Raw genomic sequence first — 17,950 nt, forward strand, 5'->3', positions numbered from 1 at the left:
ACTGGCCTTGAACTCACAGAGATCTGCCTGCCTCTGATTGTTGAGTTCTGGGATTAAAGGCATGCACCACCACCACTCAGCTGAGTTTTCTAAATTTAATTTTAGTATTAAAGGGTTTTGTTTTGTTTTTTTTTTTAACTTTTGGTATACTTTGTCTTATTTTTCTGCATTTTGTGCACTTAACTACTACTGCTGTTTCAGAAATTATTAGTTTGGGTGAGATTAGATTGAAATGACACAGAGGATGCAGTAGGCATTGTGCCTTTCCTCTTTTGCCATCCCCAGTGTGTGTCAGGGGAGGTGAGGCTCAGAAGCTTATGTGCCAGCTGAATGTAATCCCTTCCTTTCTTCTCTCCCTAGTTAACAGCGGTGGCAAGATAGCCCTGACTGAGGAGTTCTCTCAGGTGTATTCCCTGGCAGATGGGATTCGAATATGGATGGTAAGGCTTTCCTTCCCATGAAGTTGGGACATGCCTTAGATTTTCCCACTGTAATAAACTAACTTCAGAGTCATGAATAGATTCAAATTTAGAGTCCTTAGATCATAATTTGATAAGTGTTGAAAATGCTGAGTAACTCTTTATAACTCTAAAGGCTGCTTCTGGGTACTGTGCCTGTTTCAGGGAGAGGAAAGACCCTTGGCATGTTGCAGAATTGGTTCTGCAACAGTAACATGGAAGAACCAAATGTCTCTTGGTTGGTTGTGTGTGCTTTCTTGTGGTGCGTGCATGCATGCATGTGTGCATGTTTGAGACAGGGACTCCTGTAGCCCTGGATGGCCTCAAATTCATGGCATTGAACTTCTAATCCTTCTGCCTGCCACCACTCAAGAATATCTACAGAAGAAACAAAGCACTTCTAATTAAAATGGAAAGGCAAAGAGTATCTGAGAAAGTCAGCTACCACAAATAGTTCTGTTTAAAAGGGTTTAGCAGTTGACTAGATATGTTGTAGATTGCATTTCTGGTATAACCTAGGACTGCTGACATCTGGATAAGATGCTGTTGTTCTCTTTTGAGACTGTAGGCATGCATCAGATATGCTTTTTTTTTTTAAAGTCTTTGTGTGTGTGTGTGTGTGTGTGTGTGTGTGTGTGTGTGACCCTTGCTGGGGCTGGTCCTTAATACCCTTCTCTAGAAAGAAAGGTGTATCACTTGGGAGTGTCGTTGTATTCAGGTTAGAATAGACTTCAGATTTTTGTCTGACCTTTGCAGCAAACTAGATGTGCAACCCTAGTAAAACCCCACTATACTATTTGTCTATACTATTGGCTTTAAAGAAAGGCCCCTCCAACAGCAGTGTTCTAGTTATTTGTTTAGTTGTGAGGTTCTGGGGATTAAATGTAGGACCTCACACCTGCCATTGAGCTATGGTTCTCTAGTCCTCAATTTTTAGAATAATGAAATCACAGAGATTTCTTTCAGATACCACATTGTGATGAAGGTTTCCTTTACTTCAAAGTCTCTTAGGACAAAGAAAAACAGCTCAGACCTATGTCTATGTTGGGTGGTTGCTAGGATGTCCTCCACTGTCTCAGCACCATGTGCCTTTGAAGTAGTTTTCTGTGGCTGCACTTCCTACTCTGACAGCTTAATTGTGTGGCTTCTGTCATCTTCCCAGTTAGAGATGAAGCAGAAGTCCTTGCTGAGCCTGGGGAATGATTCAGAAGAAAAACGTGGTTTGGAAGCTGCAGAGGTGAACCCAGAGAGCCTGGGTAAGTGTACCAGTAACAGCTACCACAGCTGGGCCATTGCGTTTCCTTTCTGAACCTGGGAGCAGGCGCTTCACCTGCCACCAGGTTATCTTTATTGAGCTTTGTTAACCTAGGGAAGTCAGAAAGGATATGGAGCAGATGCCAGAGATAAGTTATTATTCACCCACATATTTCAAGGGAAGCATCTTCGTAATGGCTTCTCTTTTAGGAAATATTAAGTGCTTTTTAAGCTATATCTTGTTATGTTTTTAAAATGTGTGCACATTAACTAGCCATGGAAATGAAATAATTACTAATTTTTAAAATACTATTATGGTTGTGATAGTTTTAAAGATTGTTTTAAAATAATATGTGCATCTGCATGTGGGTATGTGCACAAATGCAGTGCCTATAACATGTGTCAGGGTCTCTGGAACTAGTTACAGAAAGTTATAAGCTGCCTGATGTGCATCTGAAAGTCAGACTCTGGTCCTCTGCAAGAACAGTGTGCACTCTTAACCACTGAGACATCTCTCCAGCCTGGTCATACTGGTCTTTAAAGCCCCAGTGTTACAAAATATTTATAGATGAATGTGCAGTGCTTGGAAGCTGTTGGAAACTACTGGGGAGAAGGGAATAGGGGACCAGGCTGGCTGATTACTGAAGCTGAGCATTGGGCATGTGGCAGGTCCTTCTACTACACGATTTCTGTGTTTGAATCTATCATTCCTATAAAAACTTTTGAAAGGGCACTATACTCATGGCAAGATCCTGATTTGTACTGTAAGATAAGACCTTATCTTAAGATAAGGTTCTATCAGTAGATGCACATTGTACAGCATTTATGAAGGCTTTTCTTGCCATAAATCATGAAGTTTAAATAGATTATTTTTTTCTCCAAAAGTAGATTATAAGTTTAACTTTGACTTTTTCTTCTTTTGCTTCGTTTGTTTTCATTTAGCAAAAGAATGTATTCAAAAAAGTCTGTTATTACTGAAATTTTTGCCCATGAGCAAAAGTTCAAAAGAAAACTGTGACAAGTTGGAAACTGTCGATGAAACTGATCATCTCCAGCCACTTGATAGACGCCAGAGGACAAGCTCTGTGGTGGAAGAACATTTCCAGGGTTCAGCATCTCCTACAGAAGCAGCCACCCCAGCTGCAGGTGACAGGAGTCCTGCCTTAGAGATCCAGCCAAAGCTACTACCCAGTAGTGGCCCCTGTGTTGCAGAAGTGTCCACAGCTGAAGAGCCCTCACCACCATCCACACCCACCCGGAGGCCTCCTTTCACCCGAGGGCGACTCCGGCTGCTCTCTTTCAGATCCATGGAAGAGACCAGGCCAGTCCCCACAGTCAAGGAGAAATACCCGGTGCTGAAGGATGTCATGGACTTCATTAAAGACCAGTCACTCTCACACGAGAGGTGAGCCAGTCATTTCCTTCCAGAACTTTCCCTTCTCAAGTCCTAGGTACCCAGTCTAGTCAAAGGCTTGAAGTTCATGTTTAACATGAACAAATAAGGGGTAGGGGAAAGAATATAATCAAAATATAGTATATAAAAAGTTTTAAATAAAAAAAAAATTAAATTAAATGGACCAATAATACTTATGGTAGGTACATCCAGACTTGTTTTAGAATATGCAGGATAAAAAACTTGGGTTTTCTTTTTTTTCTCCTTGAAGAAATATAAGATTCATACACTGTGGACTTTTCATATACCTCAATTAGTATAGTGCTCAGTCAGCATAAAAAGGCTCTAGGTTGGATTCCTGCACTAGGTTAAAACGTGTGGTGGTGTGTCTGTGACCCCTGCACTTGGGAGGTGTAGCACAAGAGTTAGAGTACATGAGACCCTGTCTTAGGAAAGAGTGTAGCTAGGCGTCTTGGCGTGCACCTGTAAGCCCAGTGCTTGGGAGGCAAAGGCAGGTGGATCTCTGTGAGTTCCTGGATAGCCAAGGATGCTGTAGATAGACCTTGTGTCAGAAAAAAAAAAAAACAACAACAACAACAACAAAAAAAAGCTGTATACTTTACTGTATATAATATAAATCTCAGTAATGTTTGACTGGATTTTTTTTTAAAACAGAAATATTTCTTTGCTTCCTTTCTTTTTCTCTTTGTTTCTCTCCTCCTCTTCCTCCATTTCTTCTTCTTCCTCCTCCTTTTCCTCCTTTTTCTTCATTTCCTTTTCTGGCTTTTTGAGACAAATCTTATTCTGCAGCCCACACTAACCAGGAACTTTCAGCAATCCCCCTGCCTCAATTTCTTAAGTACTGGTAATGTGGGCATAAACTACCACACCTGGCTTAAAAACACTACCAATCAATTCTATTTTTCATATTTTAGGTAAGAAATTTAGGATTTAATATTTTCTGACAAAATTATTTGACCATAGACCTCTATCAGTGAGGAATTTCCTGCCCTAAGAATGAAAGTAAAGACACAAAGCTCCTTGAGCAGTCGGGACGCACTGGTCTATGTGCTTCAAGTGCTAACCACAGGGAGCATTCACATGACAGTCCTTGTCCTCACCGCAGGACTTGCTTCTGTTCATGTGGCTTCAGAGTGTGGGGAGGGGGTTGTGTTCTGGGCATTCCTGACTTGAACTCTGTCTCCAGTGTTGTGAAGGTTCTTTCTTTGCGGAAAGCCCAAGGGCAGAGCATACTTGAAGTCCTGAGGATAATTCAGTATTGCACAGAATCCCTCGGGCAGCCTCACTGCTTCCACCCACCGTATATACTTTTCCTACTGGAACTTCTGACCTGCCAGAAAGATTTTACAAAGTAAGTACAAATGACAGATGTGACAGAAAATCAAAGGCCATTTTACAGAAATGTTGGCATCTATATTGATAACTCTGAAATTGCCATATATAATGCAAATTTATATTTTTTGTTAATTTGTTCTCTCATTTCAAAAAAATGGGTTATATCTTCCTGTAAAAATCAAGAATGTGATTATTACTCTATGTGTTTCTCATGTACCTACACTGACATAAGGCTTCTAGAAGCTGAGTGCTAAGTGCAGTGCTCACTTACAGTAATGGCTATACCTTTCAAGGTGCTTCTAACCTTAACGCAACAAACATTTTTTTTCTGCTATGCCAGCCACCTTTCTAAGCATTATATATGCAAAAGTGACAAGACAAACAAGGCTTCTTTCTAATGGAGCCTCATATTCTCTTGAAGAGTAAGTGGCATTCAAAATCAACAAGTCTCTGACACTGATATAGCATGTGGTGATTCCATGTACAATGACACAGGTTAGGTGGACAAGGAAAGTAGACTAAGGAAATGGCATGTACAGTAAGAGATGGATGACCTGCTGAGATTAGTCAGGAGTGCCGAGATCAGAAGGAACTCCTGCTGCTGGGGAATCAGGCCATGGGACAGAGCAAAGGAGCAGGACTGTGTGAGTAGGGGGTGGGGAACCAAAGCATCGAGGCAGGACCCTACCACCCAAGGTAGGGTTTCATGCTATACTGAGTTGCAGGTGGGAAACACTGGGAGATTTTGAAGCCTAGAAAGAGGAACACAGTGGGTTTAAGTTTATAAAAGATACCTCTGGCTACTCTGTGGGAAAGAGGGAAAATCAGAAAAGTGTTAGGAGGTTGGTGAAATAGAAGCAAGAGAGATGGCTTCGACCTGGCAGAAGCTTAAGAGATAGAGAAAAAGGGAAGTCATTCAGAAGATGAATGAAAGATATTGGAAACATGGGAAAGAACTCTTAGGGTTTTGGTTGGAGCAGCTGTGTTGGATGGTGTCACATTTTGCTGAGAGGAGGAATGTGAAAAACACAGATGGGGACAAAATTTTAAATTTTGTTCTGGCCATATGTTTGAACTCCTTTTTTTTTTTTAATTTTATGTGTATGAGTATTTCATGTATGTTCATGTGCCACCCCCTGCCCTGCCCCCATTCCAACCTCCATTTCCATATCTGATGCCTGTAGAAGTCAGAATCAGATCTCCTGGGAAAAGACCCCTAGAACTGGAGAAAGACTCCATGTGGGTGCTGGAAATTGAACCTGTGTTCTCTAGAAGAGCATGTTTTATTATTATGTTTTGCTTTTGTTTTTTGAGATGAGACAGGATTTCTCCATGTAGCCCTGTCTGTCCTGGAACTTGCTCTGTAAATCAGGCTAGCCTCAAACTCACTCAGAGATCCAACTGCCTCTGTCTCCTTAGTGCTAGGATTAAAGATGTGTGCCACCATGCCCAGTAAACATATGGAGCCATCTCTCCATTCCCTGTTGTCACTGCTTCTTTGGTATTCAACCATGAGAAGATGAGGACCAGACTCTAAAGTCCTGCAAGGTCAGGCCTGGAGATGGAGTTTGCTTATCCTCTGCATATGGATGAGATTTAAAGCCATGGACCAGATGAAACATGAGCAGGCAGTGACCCTTCAAGCTTGCCTTTATTAAGAAGTCAAGAAGAAGAGGAGTCACTAAGACCATTAAGGTAGAGAGTGACCCTTGCAGTAGGTTGACAACCTGTGGGTGGTGATATCATTAAAGCCAAGAGAAGATTGTCTTCAACCTTAAGAATTGTCAGTTGAATTGGACGCTGATACAAGAACTTGAGATTGAAGCAATGGATCTGAATGGTGACAGCATTGGTAAATTGTGGCCTGAAGCCTGGTTGCAAGAAAGATGATGAGATAGTAAAGTAGAAAGAGAACACTAGAAAGAAGACCAGAGGATGTAGCCAGCCGGAGGTTATATTGTTTTCAGTGTTGTCTACTGAGCGGATGGAGCCTTGCTTCTGCCAAGCCCATTCTTTGCTGTGAGGCCTACACCTGCAGGTGAGGAGATACTAGTACACAGTGCTGGTGGAGATAAGTCAGCCAAGGTCAGGGAAGTGCTGTCAGGGTTAGCAGGAAAAAGCAGGACAGTCCAGCAGTCCAGTGTGGAGAAAAGTTGCCTGGCTAATGGAATGCTACAAAGATGAGGGATTCCTTTCTGTTTTTAAAAATAAGACGAGGGCAGACTCATCAATGAAATGAGGTAGAGAAGAAGCTAGTAACCATTTAAGGCAAGGCAGGAAGGCTTTAAATAGAGATGAAAATAGAGAAAGCCAGACTGCTAAGTTGCTTGACAATATCAAATGCTTTTTAAAGAATTATGTTTATGAGCTGGGTATGGTAGTATCTCCTATGTTCCTAGTACTCAGGAGGCAAAAGTAGGAGAATTTTTTTGAGCTCAGGACCAGCATGGGCAACATAGTAAGTTCAAGGTGAACCTGGAGACTACGTTAGACTTTGCCTCAAAAAAAGGGGCGGGGGTGGGGGGGATATGGGCTAGAGAGTTGGTTTGTACATTAGGAGTTCTTGTTTGTTCACCTTCTGGCACCCACATGGTAGCTCATGTCTGTAACTCTAGTTCCAGGGGATCCAGTACTCTCTTCTGACCTCTGTGAGCACCAGGTACACACATGTTACACATGAATACATGTAGGCAAAATACTCATAAACATAAAATTAAAAATGCATATTTTTTGAGACATAGTCTTTCTTTAGTCCTAGCTGTCCTGACAATTGCTATGTAGACCAGGCTAGCCTTGAACTCACAAGATCCTCTTACCTCTGTCTCTAGATTGCTGGAATTAAAGGTGTGTGTTATGCTGCCCAACCTAAAAAATAGTATTCTTAAAGAGAAAGAGGAAAATCTGACAGTTACAAATGTAGAGTGGCATTAGTCAGTGTGATTGTGTGATGCTGCTTCCACCTACATTCAGCTGTTTTGGAATAATAAGGTTCCTTATGCAAGAGGAGTTCCTCATAGAAGGAAAGGGGCCAGGAAGCTGGTGGTTTCTAACATGGTGATATGGTGGTGGGCTGTGGAATCCAAGCTGAGAAGAGGGCGCCGGAATATGCTGGGAGTAGCTGGTGGCTCACTGGGCTGGGCTCGGGAGGACTGAGAGAGGCTGATGGAAGTTCGCAGCAGGACAGGAGAGAAGAGTGTGGATAGAGTAGCTTATTCAGAAGGCAGTCTGCGCATGGCTTCCGTTAAGGAAGGACCGTCAAACTGGCTTATTTAAGGAAACTGAAGTGAAGATCCTTGGCAATGAAGAGGATAAAGGATAGAGAGAAGAAGAAATGGAGGCATCATTCCCATGGATGTTGAAGTCACTTAGGTGCCAAGAATCAAGGTGTGAAAAGCCAGGGAACTGAGCACTTGGAATGCGGCAGCTGCATCTCTATGAATTCTAGGACAGAGAGTTCCAGGACTATCCAGAGGACACCTCTGACACACACACACACACACACACACACACACACACACACACCTCAAAAAAAAAAGTAAAAAGAAAAGTTTAATACTAAAGTCATCAATAAAGAAAGAACAGCTTGGGGGCCATGTTGGTTTGGAGAAGGCTAACTGAGGTAACTTATGGAAGGTGTGTAACATACATAGCATGGCACGCTCGTGGAGTGGGGTGGGTGCTTTGTTTGATTAACAGATGAGTAGTTGTCAACTCTGTACTTCTGCTGGACTGTTCTCTCAACCCAACTGGACTTGAATGTCACTGTCCCTGTTTCCCTCCAAGTCATTTAACTGGTTGCTTTTTGGTTGTTTTGTGTAAGAAATTGAGATCAATAAGTTGCAGCTGATGGTGTCTTCTGTTTCCAGTTACTTTGGACACTTGGAAGGCTGTGGTGCTGATCTACACAGAGAAATCCGAGACACTTACTATCAACTTGTTCTGTTTTTGGTCAAAGCAATCAAAAGATTTAGTAGCATAAATGACAGGTACTGGATTACCTTTATATTTCTTGAGGGAAAAAATGTATCTTTTTTCTAATTATAAATGAAATACATATTTGAAGTTGAAAATCAAAAAAAAAAAACCCACAAGATTAAGCACAAGTAATTCACTGATAGCCTGTTATCTTCAGTGTCTGATATATTACGTGCAGATTAAAACTTGAGTACAAAGCAGATTCTTGTCTCCTCTATAGTAAGTCATTCAGACATAAACCTTAAATCAAATGGCTCTTCTGTAACTGCATAACCTTGGCTAATTGGGAGTGATTCTAATATTGCCGTCATCAGCAGGCGACCTTGCTGCCTCTTCCTTCACTGTCAGATGCCCCTAGTGTCAGACTCACTTTCCATCTTTCAGAGTTGTTCTTGGTTTTTGTTTGTTTTTTAAGATTTGAAGGATGTTTATGCAGAATCCTCCCTTACAAATTAGTACCAAAACAGGCTGCCAACTTACACTGTCCTGTTGTCAGTATGCAGCTTAGATAACTGTCACCTGTGTGGTCTCTCTAGGTCTCTGCTCCCTGCTTTATCTTGTGTCCAGACAGCCCTGCTTCATCTTTTGGATATGGGCTGGGAACCCAGTGATCTTGCCTTCTTTGTTGACATTCAGTTACCAGATCTCCTCATGAACATGTCCCAAGAAAACATCAGTGTCCATGACAGTGTGATTAGGTAAGCACGGCTCTGCCTGCCATTCCTAGAGTTGGGGCAAACAATGGGCTCTGCAGCTAGTCTGTAAAAGATCCTGGCTTTGTCACAGGAGAACTAGACAACCTCCCAAATTATATAAACTTCCCGTGCCTCTATTTCTTCATCTTTAGAGTTACCTCTGAAACTTGTGGGGAATGCATAAGTTCCATTCTGAGAGTCTAGGACAGTACCTGGTACACAGTGGGATTGGGTAAATTGAGAGTCATAGTGTTTTGAATTTGGAAAATGAGGATTGTCTTCATTTGGGGTGGGGTGGGGGTCCTAATAGCAGAATTGGAAAATCCTTTTTTTTTTTTTTACACCTGTGTATGCTGTTAGCCACTGTAGTGTCCTGAGCATTGTAAAAATGTAGGTTATAATAAAAAATAGTATACAATACTTATCTGGCAGGGGAGATATTATAATCAAGAAAGTGATTTTCCCAGGGTGAGGTTTAACTATGACCCTTGGGATGTGCTGACCTCTGCTATTTCCCCAAACATGGGAAAATTGACTGTAGAATTTGTGATAGTGGAAGACTGTGTTTACACTCTCCCTTACATTAAAAGAAAATGGTATGCAAGATCTGTTTTTAAATGATTTTTAGTTTTGCTATAAAATGAAGTTGAGAGTTTGTTGAGACAATATTTTAATATAGATTTAAATACAGGTATTGAGAGAATGGGGCTTAAGAAAAGGGAGGTAGATATTAAATGCCTCTGAGTAGATGCAGGCTTCTCAAGAGGTTCTTCATTCCATTTTGACCCTGCTCAAGCTCACTTACCATCCATTACTCTTGTGTGGAGAGGAGAGAAGAACATACAAGTAGGCGTTAAGAGGAGAATTGGGACATAAGTGAATGTGACAGCACTCACTGTCAGAAGAGATGTTCTGGGAAGAGGGGGTCAGTTAAAGCTCTTCCCTTGGGCCATCAAGATAGCTCAGTAAAAACCGCTGTCTCTAGCACTTGACCTTCATCAGAGGGCAGACAAGGAAGACACAGCACTGGTTACAGCTGGTTCTTTAGCTGTCTGTCATCCCAGTGTTTGAGCCTTGTCTGTGCCAGCGTATTTAAATTTTTAAGGATTTATTATTTTTATTTATATGTATATTTCTCTGTGTGAGTGTCACAAAGATATTTCTATATGTGGGTGCCATCAGAAGCCAGAAGAGGATGTCCAATCTCCTGGAGCTAAAATAGTGGTTGTGAGCCACCTAATGTGGTGCTGGTAACTGAGCTTGATCCCCTTGAAGAACAGCAATTACTCTTAAACCGTTGAACTGTTTCTCCAGCCCATCTTTAAATTTTCATTGCTGAAGCAAACTGTAAACTGGAACTATGGAAATTTATAGCTTTACAAGAGAAGAGCTGATGAAATTACCCACCTAAAACCTTGGATTTGAAATGAAAAATCAAGAGCAGGACTAGGTACAGTCCCTGTGTTCCTGTCCTTTGGTGGATTGGCTCCAAGGCCTCACCAATACAAATGAGATACTTCAGGTCCTCAATACCATACACACACACCCTCTTGTATACATTGAATCATCTCCAGATAACTTTATGATGCCTTATGTATGAGTTACTGGGAGTGCTTGATAGGCAGCTCTTATGTTGTGTTCTTTATGAATTGATGACAAAAGCAACCAGACATGATCAATATAGACAGCTTTCATGAAGATGTATTTTATTTTTAACTGCGTGCGTGCGTGTGTGTGTTTATGTGGACGTGTGAGTGTAGGTGACCTCAGAGACTAGAGGTGTCAGATCCTCCTGGAATACGAATAAAAAGCAGCTGTGAGCTGCTGACATGGGAACTGCACTCCAGTCCTCTGGAAGAACAGCAAGTGCTCTTGACCTCTGAGTCAGCCCCAGAAACATTTTTTTAAAGATAACTTTGCTGTGGTATTGGCTGATCCAAAGATATGGAGCCCGTGTATGTGGAGACCACTAATGCTTCAGATTTATTGACTATAATGTGTGAAGGTTGTATAGCAATTAGTTGAGAGAGCTGAAGTCACAGGATCTCCTGATCCTTTACTCATGCAGATTAGGGTATTCGAACTCTGCCCACACTGAATTTATTTTAGACAAAGTTGTGACTGGTTCAGGCTGACCTCAGACATTCTATATAGCCAAGAATTGTCTGGAACTTCTGATCTTTCTGCCTAGGATTATAGGCTTGTTGATGTTTATGACAGGCTGGAGATGAAGCCCAAAGCTTCGTGCTTTCTACCCACCAGGCTACATTCTCAACCTGAACTTTATTATTATTATTATTATTATTATTATTATTATTATTATTATTTGCTATTGTTATTATTATTGTTGTTGTTGTTACTATTATTGGTGTTGAGACAGGGTGTCACTGTATAGCCTTTGCTAGATTACAACTCACCATAGAGTCCAAATTGGTGTCTAACTCACAGAGACCCACTTACCTCTGCCTCCTGAGTATGTGCCACTGTTCATGGATGAACTTTTTTTGTTTTTTGTTAGTTTTGTTGTTGTTGTTTGTTTTGTTTTTTGGTTTTTGGTTTTTTGAGACAGGGTTTCTCTGAGTAGCCCTGGCTGTCCTGGGACTCACTCCGTAGACTAATCTGCCTTGAACTCTGAGATCCTCCTGCCTCTGCCTTCTGAGTGCTGAGATTAAAGATACATGCCACCACAGCCTGGCTGGCTGAACTTTTTAAACTCATCATATTTGACTCCAGTACCTGGCACATAATAAGTTTGCCCTACTCAGTATAGTCTGCTTCAGAAAAAGAGCTTTTTTCTATTTTCTGAGTGTAAATCCATCAGATAGCTGATAAACTCTGAGGCTTTGAAAAGCAATTCCCATCATTTCAAAATGCCCCATAAAAGTTATGGGACACAGCATCTGCTAACTAGCACGTCCTTGGGTGTTGTAAGAAGCATGCTTCTCTCTCATCACATCCTTCTTTCAGCCAGTGGAGTGAAGAAGATGAACTCGCTGATGCCAAGCAGAACTCAGAGTGGATGGATGAGTGTCAGGATGGCATGTTTGAGGCCTGGTATGAAAAAATAGCCCAAGAGGATCCAGAGAAGCAGAGGAAAGTAAGACCTATCAGCTAGAGCAATCTGGGTGACTTGTTAGGAGTTGGATGTGCTGGGGTGTGCTTAGATGATGTCTCCCAAGAGGGCTCCAGGAATGTCTGTCTGGTCGTCATCCCGATGAGATCCATAGTTGCTCACTTCCATAGACTCACATAGGTTCATAGACTTTCATAGGTTCACAGCAGACTGTCCCGTAAGACTCGTGTACATCATCAGATACCAGTGTATTAATTTAGTGAGAAAAGGAATTACTGAAGTGTTTGGACTCTCAAGTTCTGGGCTGACATACCATTTTCCTATAGGCAAGCATAATTCCAATTACAAGGTTACCAATCAGGTGAGCTTAGAAGCAGCTCTCTGTTTATCATATGAGCATTAAATGACCCACACAGTAGAAGAATCAACTTAGGTAGCTTATCCATCTATTTGTGAGGTTTCCTGTCTGTCAGTACTGGACATATGTTTCCATATGTCAGACATCTGCTGCCTTGAAGCCACTAATTTTTCCCTTCTTATGCATCTTCTGTTTGCCAGTCATTCTGTTCATTATGGTACCTTGTGGTGCTTAAGAGGAGCATACCAACTGGGACTTGAGACTTTTCTCTTGAAAGTTAACATCTGAATAAGAACATCCTGTAGTGCTCAGGTGACCTGGCAGATCCCCTCTCCTACAACATATCATCTACTACCAAACAGTGACTTTCTGACTTAGTTTCCTCATATGCAGACCCTAAAATAAACTGCCTTATAACCACCAAATACTTTCTAGTAATCCAATAGCTTGTTGATATAACAGTCCCTTACTGTCTGCTCCCAGACAGGTAATTAGTTAGCTGACTAGTAGAACATCTACTAATTGTGTAAATGGCTAGTTAAAGATGAAGGATTTATCTGAGGAGAGTATTATCTGTTTGTTTATAGAGAGGTCCAGACTGGCCCAAAGCTTTCGATCCTCCTGCCCCAGTCTCCTGAATGCTAGAGTCATGGGGAAGCACTACCATGCTATTTTAATGTACCAGAATCAGTAGACCTCTTTCAATACATTTGTTAGTACTGCCATTGTCTAACAAGTACACAAGCCAAACATCTAGATGCTATTTGTAACCATCTCTAGTAATTTGGTTACCAGGTCTTTTCATTCTGCCTCCTTAATACTTCTCAATCTGCCTGCTTTCCCAGCCCTGTTCACAGCATAGTCCCTGCCCCTGTTATTGCCATGGAACTACGTGAGCAACTGCATCATAGTCAGCTTCCTGACCCTTATCTTGCTCTGACCAGTCCATTTTTTGCTGTGTAACCAGAGGAACCTTCAGAATGACCAAATCTATTGCCATTACCTTTCCGTTTAAAAACTCTGTTTTTAGACTCTAGCATTTTAGGTTCCTTGGATTGTACTTTTCTAACTTCTCCTGGTGGTTCCCTCTATGTATGTGCTCTAGGATGCATTCTAGATTATTGCCAATTTCAAAAGCCCTGGAGCTAGAGAAGTGGTTTAGTGGTTAAGAGCACTTGCTGCTCTTCCAGAAGACCCGAGTTTGGTTCCTACAACTGTCTGTAACTCTATCTCTAAGAAACTGTTTCTAAGTAAGTTTCTTCAGGTATACATGCACATGCACAGACACACAGACATGCCCATAAATAAAAAGAAATAAAAATACATCTTTTAAAAAGGCAAACAAGCAAACAAAAAGACCTTGTCTTGTTTCTTCTTTCTTTTTTCAGTGCCTTGTACCTGCTTAGGCAGGTGCTCATTCCCAGCCCATGTCGTGCTCCCTTTTTGAAGGAGCAAAGCTTCTTTTCCTTCTGTCTGATGTGCCTGTCACCTTTATCTCCACCCAACTACCATCTGTTTGTTCTTGATTTTATCTGAGGAGTTGCCATTCATTGAGAACCTTTTTGACCTTCCCAATACCTTTGCTAGTGTCCTCTTTGTTCACTAACCCTGCAGAATTTGCCTGTCAAAGCATTCCTAACACTGTATGACCATCCTCTGTTTGTTTGAGGGATTTCCCAAATGGGAACTTGGTTATCCAGTCTCAAATCCTAGCAAGTGGTAAAAAAACTTGGGAGATCTTAGGTATCTATTGAATGAATAAATTGATTAGTGCACAGTGGCCATAATAGTAAGTCTGTTGGCTAATTGTGTTTATTTCACCTTACAGATGCACATGTTTATTGCTCGATACTGTGACCTGTTAAATGTGGATATCTCTTGTGATGGGTGTGATGAGATTGCCCCCTGGCATCGATACCGATGTCTACAGTGCAGTGACATGGACCTCTGCAAGACTTGCTTCCTTGGTAAACTTCAGTGGATCCCATGCCCACGAGGAAGTTATTTTTCTTTCTATGATTTTGCCATCTTTAAGACTCACTGTGCTATGTAGAGTCTCTGGTTCATTGGCAAACTTGAGTCATCTCCCTCAACTCAATGATGACCTCCACTGCTTCTATCTGACATTCTTCCATCTCCTGTCCTGCTCAGGAGGCACTTGATAAACTCTCAGGATCATTTAATACATGCTTAGATAAGTTTCTAAGAAAGTTTGCTTCAGAATCATGCAGTGTTTCCAATAGTAAAATAAACATACAAGCAAAATAAACTTGAAATATTTTTAATATACTCGACTCATGGGTGCTAGGGCTGAGCTCATCTACAGTGGTGAGCACTGGAGGGCTCTGTATATTTAAAATCCATCAGTAAAGACACAGTCCTGTCCTGGAAACACAGTCTAACAGAAAGAGCAAACATAATGAATGCATATGCTGTTATAAGTGAGCAGTGCAGGCTACTTCTAGGATATTTTGGAAATAGAGTTGCACCCTACCAGGAAGCCTTGTGGAGGAGATAGGATAAGAATTGGTCTTTGAAGGAAGTTCAAACTGGGTGATGTAACAAAACTCTGAAGATAGCGTTACCATCAGAGCAGAGCAAGCTTGGGGCCAGAGAAATAAGTGCTTTTAGTGAATTTAGATAGATACCTTTGTATAGGGTTCAAGTTGTGGAACCCTGAGATGCTAGGCTAAGGAATTTGAATAGTCCGAAGACAGCAGAAAAGGTTTATAACTATGATGTTAGTTTGATCAAAGTTATGCTCAGGAAAGACTGTTTCATTCTCTTTTAAGAGACTCCAGTCACAAGGGTATTTAGACATACATCAGGTTTACAGCACTGAGAACAGAAGTGGTCACCTGTGAAGAGTACTGAGCAGGGACTCTAATTCTCTTACTCTCTGAGTCTTGGGTTTTGAAGTCTGTTTTCACCTATATTTCTGCAATGAGAAAGTAAGAACAGAAATGTGATCGCTCCTCAGTATTCCTTAGGACTACACCAGTAGGTGTGTAACCTCTGTCAGAGGTGGAGTGTGGGAGACAGCTCACAAAGTAACATGGGCCTATTTATCCTAACTAGTTATGGTAGGAATTTGGCATGTGTTTGACATGTCTGTGACACTATAGAATCAAGATCAGTCAGCTAGACCATTGCCCAAGAGGTGTATACTGAGAATATCATTGATGTGCTCATGTCCACAGAAGCATTCTGGTCTTCAAAGGAGCCCCTGCCCACTGGAGTAGTAGATGAGATTTGGCTGTGGTGCTGTGATCAGTTTGCTAGCACTTGGAGGGCATCCTCTTCCCGATCTAACTCACATTGCTGGGTGTTTTTCCAGGTGGAGTGAAGCCCGAGGGCCATGGAGACGATCATGAAATGGTTAACATGGAGTTTACGTGTGACCACTGCCAGGGTTTGATCATAGGCCGGAGAATGAATTGCAATGTATGTGATGACTTTGATCTTTGCTATGGATGCTACACAGCAAAGAAATACTCCTATGGGTATGTCAGATTCCCCTGCTGCCACCAGAACCTTTCGGGATATATGGCTTCACTTAAAAGGGAGTCGTCTTGCTTTTTCTGTTGCAAATGCTAGCCAAGCCCTCCTCACCTGGGCTGTACTCCTAGCTTTCTCAACTTTAAACCTTTTATTGTTATTGGGGAGGGGGAAGGCATGTGCATGCACATGTGTGTGCACATGGAGAGGTCAGAAGACAGTTTTGTGGAGTGATTTCTCTCTTCTCCTTTCTGTGGGTTCTGGGGATTATGGTCACCAGGTATGGTAAATGCCTTTATCTTGTGACCCCTTCCTTATTAAAGAAAGGTTTCTACTATAAAAATTTTAACATATTCAGAAGAAGAGTGTGGTACAGTACACCCTGTGTCCTTGGATTCACCAGTCAGGGAGATGGTGTCATGTGTGCTTACTTCATTATTTTACCCTAAAGTATTTAAAGCACATTTCAAACTTAAGTCATTTCTTTCCTATTCCTTGTACTTCATCTTTTAAAATGATGGGCATCACTTTGCATTACCAGCATGCAGCTAGCACACTTTCAGAACTCTCTTCCTCGGCATGGTTTTCATGTGCAGGCATTAGGTTGTGACATGCTAGTGTGATATATGGAGTATTTGTGCTAGTTCATTTCTCTGGGCCAAGAGTTGATACTGTTCTATCATGTCTTTGCAGCCATTTGCCAACTCACAGCATCACAGCCCATCCAATGGTGACCATCCGCATCAGTGACCGGCAGAGGCTCATCCAGCCCTATATCCACAACTACTCCTGGCTGCTCTTTGCTGCCCTGGCTCTCTATAGTGCCCACCTGACCAGTACAGAGCAGGTGGATGGGGAGCAGCTGGACCCCCAGGCCCGCACCAATGCTGCCACCCTGAGGAGCCAGTGCATGCAGCTGGTTGGGGACTGTCTGATGAAGGCCCACCAGGGCAAAGGTGACTATTTCTTATGTAGGACCCCTGGCCCAGCCTCTGCCAGCTGTTGGAGGCGAAGAAGACCCAGGCAGCTGTAAAAGACTATGCTTGACTCAGAAGTCATTCACAAGAGGATTCAGCCTAGCCTGGAACTTAAGCTCCCATTTCTCTTTAGAGAGCTGTTGGCATAAAGTAATAGTTAAAGTACTTCCCTAATGATGTAATTCAGTATTAATAATCAAAACTCTAGAAATCTCTGTAAGTCCATGAATCTATAGTGTTTGAATCTCTCACTTTGCTCAGGAATCTATGCTTAAAAAAACAAAAAACCAAAAACCTGAAGTACAAATCCATGTATACTTGTATTCTAGACAAGAGCTGCTTACAAATAAAATGGTGTTTCTGGGTTTGATCATGCACACCTGAATTCCAGTTCTGAATCCCAGGATGCTAGGTGTGGCTCTTTCTCAAAATAACAAAATAAGGAGGTGATTCTGACTTCCCTGAGGGTATTAGTAAGAAAGTAATGTAAGTGTTAAACTTTAAGTTTCTCTCGAATGGTAGACTCCTCATCCTAATTGACATCAAGGGATCAGACTTATCTTAGGGAGAAAGTTGGTGATGTCTCTATCTGCCAGTGAGGATTTAAAAATCTATTACCAGCCAGGCATAGTGCCTGTCTGTGGGGAATTGCAGGCTGGTCTCCAGTCGAGCTGAGGTCTGAACCCTGATGGTCATAATTCACCTACATGACACGGTAGGAGTTCCCTCATGCTCCTGGAACTCTGGCCCCTGCCTAAGGTACCACCTCCCACAGCCCCCACAAGTGAAGCATGGTCAGTAGTCACGTAAGCAATGGCCCAAGCTTCTGACCTTCAGGCTAAACTCCTCCCCAGTTACCTAGCAAAGACCTAGTTACCTAGTGAAGACCATAAAAAGGGGTGCTCAGCCCCCA

The 17,950-nt window shown here is 42.0% G+C and overlaps 1 protein-coding gene and 1 non-coding gene across 7 annotated transcripts in view; both read left to right on the forward strand.

Annotated features, from left to right (window-relative positions):
* The window catches only part of Zzef1 (zinc finger, ZZ-type with EF hand domain 1), a 130,971-nt gene that overhangs the window by 76,094 nt on the left and 36,927 nt on the right, over positions 1–17,950 (forward strand). For 5 of the 6 annotated variants that reach the window (XM_006532601.4, XM_006532602.4, NM_001045536.2 and 2 more), the window contains 10 exons: positions 361–440; positions 1,621–1,714; positions 2,655–3,117; positions 4,313–4,477; positions 8,328–8,447; positions 8,973–9,134; positions 12,099–12,228; positions 14,391–14,529; positions 15,900–16,065; positions 16,754–17,016. In XM_006532601.4, the coding sequence (XP_006532664.1) occupies positions 361–440; positions 1,621–1,714; positions 2,655–3,117; positions 4,313–4,477; positions 8,328–8,447; positions 8,973–9,134; positions 12,099–12,228; positions 14,391–14,529; positions 15,900–16,065; positions 16,754–17,016 (1,782 nt within the window). Of the gene's footprint in view, positions 1–358; positions 441–1,620; positions 1,715–2,654; positions 3,118–4,312; positions 4,478–8,327; positions 8,448–8,972; positions 9,135–12,098; positions 12,229–14,390; positions 14,530–15,899; positions 16,066–16,753; positions 17,017–17,950 lie in introns of those variants that run through there. The other variant, XM_006532603.4, reaches the window with a different exon arrangement.
* Gm26121 lies at positions 9,549–9,710 on the forward strand. The gene has a single exon (XR_003949885.1). It is a non-coding gene; the product is annotated as a U1 spliceosomal RNA (small nuclear RNA).

Source organism: Mus musculus, chromosome 11, assembly GCF_000001635.26.
Source record: "Mus musculus strain C57BL/6J chromosome 11, GRCm38.p6 C57BL/6J".
Classification (NCBI taxonomy): Eukaryota; Metazoa; Chordata; class Mammalia; order Rodentia; family Muridae; genus Mus; species Mus musculus.